This window comes from Hippocampus comes, unplaced genomic scaffold (genome assembly GCF_001891065.2).
Source record: "Hippocampus comes isolate QL1 unplaced genomic scaffold, H_comes_QL1_v1.1 scaffold90, whole genome shotgun sequence".
Classification (NCBI taxonomy): Eukaryota; Metazoa; Chordata; class Actinopteri; order Syngnathiformes; family Syngnathidae; genus Hippocampus; species Hippocampus comes.
Window position 1 is genome coordinate 1,003,974 of NW_017804912.1, and position 3,194 is coordinate 1,007,167.

The following is a 3,194-nucleotide window of genomic DNA, read 5'->3' on the forward strand; positions in this document are numbered from 1 at the left end:
GAAAGAGAAATCGACGCCTGTGTTGTTGTTTTTAATTGCGGTCTTAATATTAGTTTGTCATTAAAAAAAATATTGTGCTATTAATGCCTTTGTAGTTTCGTGAGTCGCAATTCCATTGAGACGTGATTTTCTTTGATGCAATTCGATCGTGTCGATCCGAATGTATTGGGCCGATAAAATCGGATGAGGTGTGCGTGTTATCAGGGAACAGAGCAAATTGGCGCGTTCTGGTTGACAATAAAACGTCACATGAATCACTCACTTAAAATTGAAGTGACGTGTTTCGTGTGGAAAAGACAAGGTTCCTAATATCGGCTGCATGCACTCGTGCACCTGCCGGCAAAAAAAAAAAAGCAAAGAGAAGGAAAAGGCAAACAAACGCACGCGTGGCCCGAGCTGCCTTCCTGCAGTCAATCACAGTGAGGCTCGTTTCGAATTGCGAGCACGTTTGTTTGCAGACGCTCGCTCGGGCCGACTCTCGGCGTCCAAATTTTCGGGACGACAAGACGATCACAGCGACGACCTTTTTCTTCGAAACGAGCCAGCTTGGCGTTTTCAAACGTGGCGCTGAAGTGACGGCGTTCACAACCAACGAGCCGCCACAACCAAATCGGAGAGACATCCGTCGGTGCTCGCTTTTGAGCCGAAGCACAAGCGAGCGCCCAAGCGTTGCTGCTTGTGGCGAGCTCGGTCGTGACGGCTGAGAAAAAATCGCTGACTGGGCCTTTTTGGGGCCTCCGCAGCAACTGCGGCCGCGCGCGTGTTGACGTTCGTGCACGTTTGACCCACGCGGAGGTTGCCTGCACCAGCTCAAAGGAACATTTGGAACGTGAAATTTGGGTTGCAGACTGGGATTTGGGTCCTGAATAATTGATTTCATTGAGAGCACTCCTTGCCTGACTGGTTATGTGTTTCCATCCAGGTCCGATATATTTTTTTAGCACTAACAAATCACTCCGATTAAAACCGAGGCACTTTATTCATCCCAAAAAATGTAATGCCTTCAAAAATGTGTTGACAAAGCACACAAATCAAATCACCAGTTTGGGCTACAAAGGTCCCGCTTGTACCTAATGGGGACAAGAAATTGGACAAAAAAAAACGTCTGCGTGTCTGGCTTCCAAGAAACCCATTCATCGCTCTCTAAAAATAAATATATTAGGATATCATTTACAAACGTCAGCAGGCTCAGAGCGCGAGCCATTTTTTCGCCCTTTTTTTTTAAATTAAGAGAATAAACTTACGTGTGTTGGACACGCGCCTGGACAAAATCATCTGCGTCTCGTTCTTTAATTTGTGCATTCAGGATGTCAAGTGAAAAAAAAAGAAAAAAAACCTCCTCAAGATCACGTCCGAAAGTACAGTTGCCGGTTGCGCTTTGCAAGCTGTCAAAACTTGCTGCAGTCGTAAACGAAAGCTCCTGAGGTGCGGTAGATGGACTGAGTGGACGGGAAGGCCATCTGACAGCTGTTATTCCCATTCAGCCCCATCCGCTGGGACTCGAACATCTCCCTGACCGAGTGGAAGTTCTGCTGCTGGGACGGGTAGCCCGCTCCCAAGTGGCTCAGGTCGCCGTACCAGGAGGCGAGCCGCCCCTGCTGCTGGCCCTGCTGCTGGCCCTCCTGGTTGGCGTGGCCCGGCGGCGACGCGCCGCAGTAGTCGGTCAAAGTCTCGTCCGCGGCGCCCGACGGCGCCAGGTGGCCTCCGGGGCTTCGCTCCGCCGCGTAGAGGCTCATGGCTTGCAGGTTGCAGTGATAGGTGGAGTTGGGGGCGCTCTGGCTGCACGTGCCGGACGCGTAGGACGACGCCTGGTTGGGGGAATAGCCGAGCGCCAGCGAGGGGGTCATACCTGTCCGAGAGGAGGCGACGAGGGGCGGGGAGAGGTCCTCGTGGGGAGACCCCCGCAGGGACGTCATGATGTTGTCCACGCTGAAGCCCTGCGCGGAGGCCTGGCTGTGCTGCTGCTGCTGCTGCTGCTGCCGCCGCTGCTGCTCGGAGAGGTCCGTGCCGAGCGAGCGGCTGCGCGGGCTCCCGCTGGACGCGCTGCCGCCGCCGCCGCCGCCGCTGCTGCTGCTGTCGGGACTTTCCATTTTGGCAACGGCGTTGTTCGGCGCCGGCGACGCGGCTCGAGGCGGCGTGCAGGTCCCGTTCTCCGTCTTGATGTCCTGGATGCGCAGGGGCTGGCAGCCGTGCACCGGCGGCGCGTCCTGCGGCTCCCGAGCCGACGAGGCGCGACCCGCCGCCTGCGGCTCCTTGGCCCGCTCGCGCTCGTCCTTCTCCTTCTGCGCATCTTTCTTCTTGAAGCGCCTCCTGCGCCTCAGGAAGCTGCCGTTCTCGAACATGTTGTACGAATCCGGGTCCAAGGTCCAGTAGCTGCCCTTGCCGGGCTTCTTGTCGTCGCGGGGCACTTTGACGAAGCACTCGTTGAGCGACAGGTTGTGCCGTATGCTGTTCTGCCAGCCCTGCTTGTTGTCCCGGTAGAAGGGGAAGCGCTCCATGATGAACTGGTAGATCCCGTTGAGGGTGATCTTCTTCTCCGCCGAGTTCTGGATGGCCATGGTGATGAGAGCGATGTAGCTGTACGGCGGCTTGACCATGTCCTTGGGCTGCTGCTGAGGGCTGTACGGCCCGTAGGCGCGCGCCATGCCGCCCTGGTACTGCTCGTGAGCCGCGTGCGAGTACATGCTCGCGGGCGCCGGCATCCCCGCGTAGCCGCCGGCGGCCCGGTAGTAGCTCTGCTCGCTGCTGATGTACGGCACGACCCCCAACGAGTTGGGGCTGGACACCGAGTAGCGCGCCTGCATCCCGGCCGATCTGGCTGCGCTCAACTTCTGTTGTTGTTGTGGCTGTTATTTGGGGTTTTTTTTTTTTGGTCGCCTTTCCCCGGTCGCTGTCGGTCGCAGTCCAGTTCAGGCCACAGCCCTCCGCAGTGGACCAGAGACTGTCCAGACCCCGGCGGTTAACATTTGCAAAGCGCAAAGTAAGGTCGGAGGAGCGAGACTCCACAGAGAGAGAGCTAAAAACATTTTTGGGGGTGGAGGGGGGTGTTGTTTGAGCTTGAACGCTTTTCCTCCCTTTTGGCTGCTCGGTCTGCTCCTCCCCACGCACATGTGCGCTCCTTCACCCAATTGGAGGGCCAAGTCAGCCTCTGGAAAGTCCGCTTGGTCATTTCAAAGAAAAATCCCCCCCCCCCC

At 56.6% G+C, this 3,194-nt stretch overlaps 1 protein-coding gene across 1 annotated transcript; it reads right to left on the bottom strand.

Annotated features, from left to right (window-relative positions):
• Positions 1–960: 960 nt before the first annotated feature.
• LOC109525286 (forkhead box C1-A-like) lies at positions 961–3,151 on the bottom strand. Its single transcript, XM_019885688.1, has one exon. It carries the CDS (start codon positions 2,802–2,804, stop codon positions 1,389–1,391), a length of 1,416 nt encoding a protein of 471 aa, XP_019741247.1. The 5' UTR covers positions 2,805–3,151; the 3' UTR covers positions 961–1,388.
• Between the last annotated feature and the right edge of the window lie 43 nt (positions 3,152–3,194).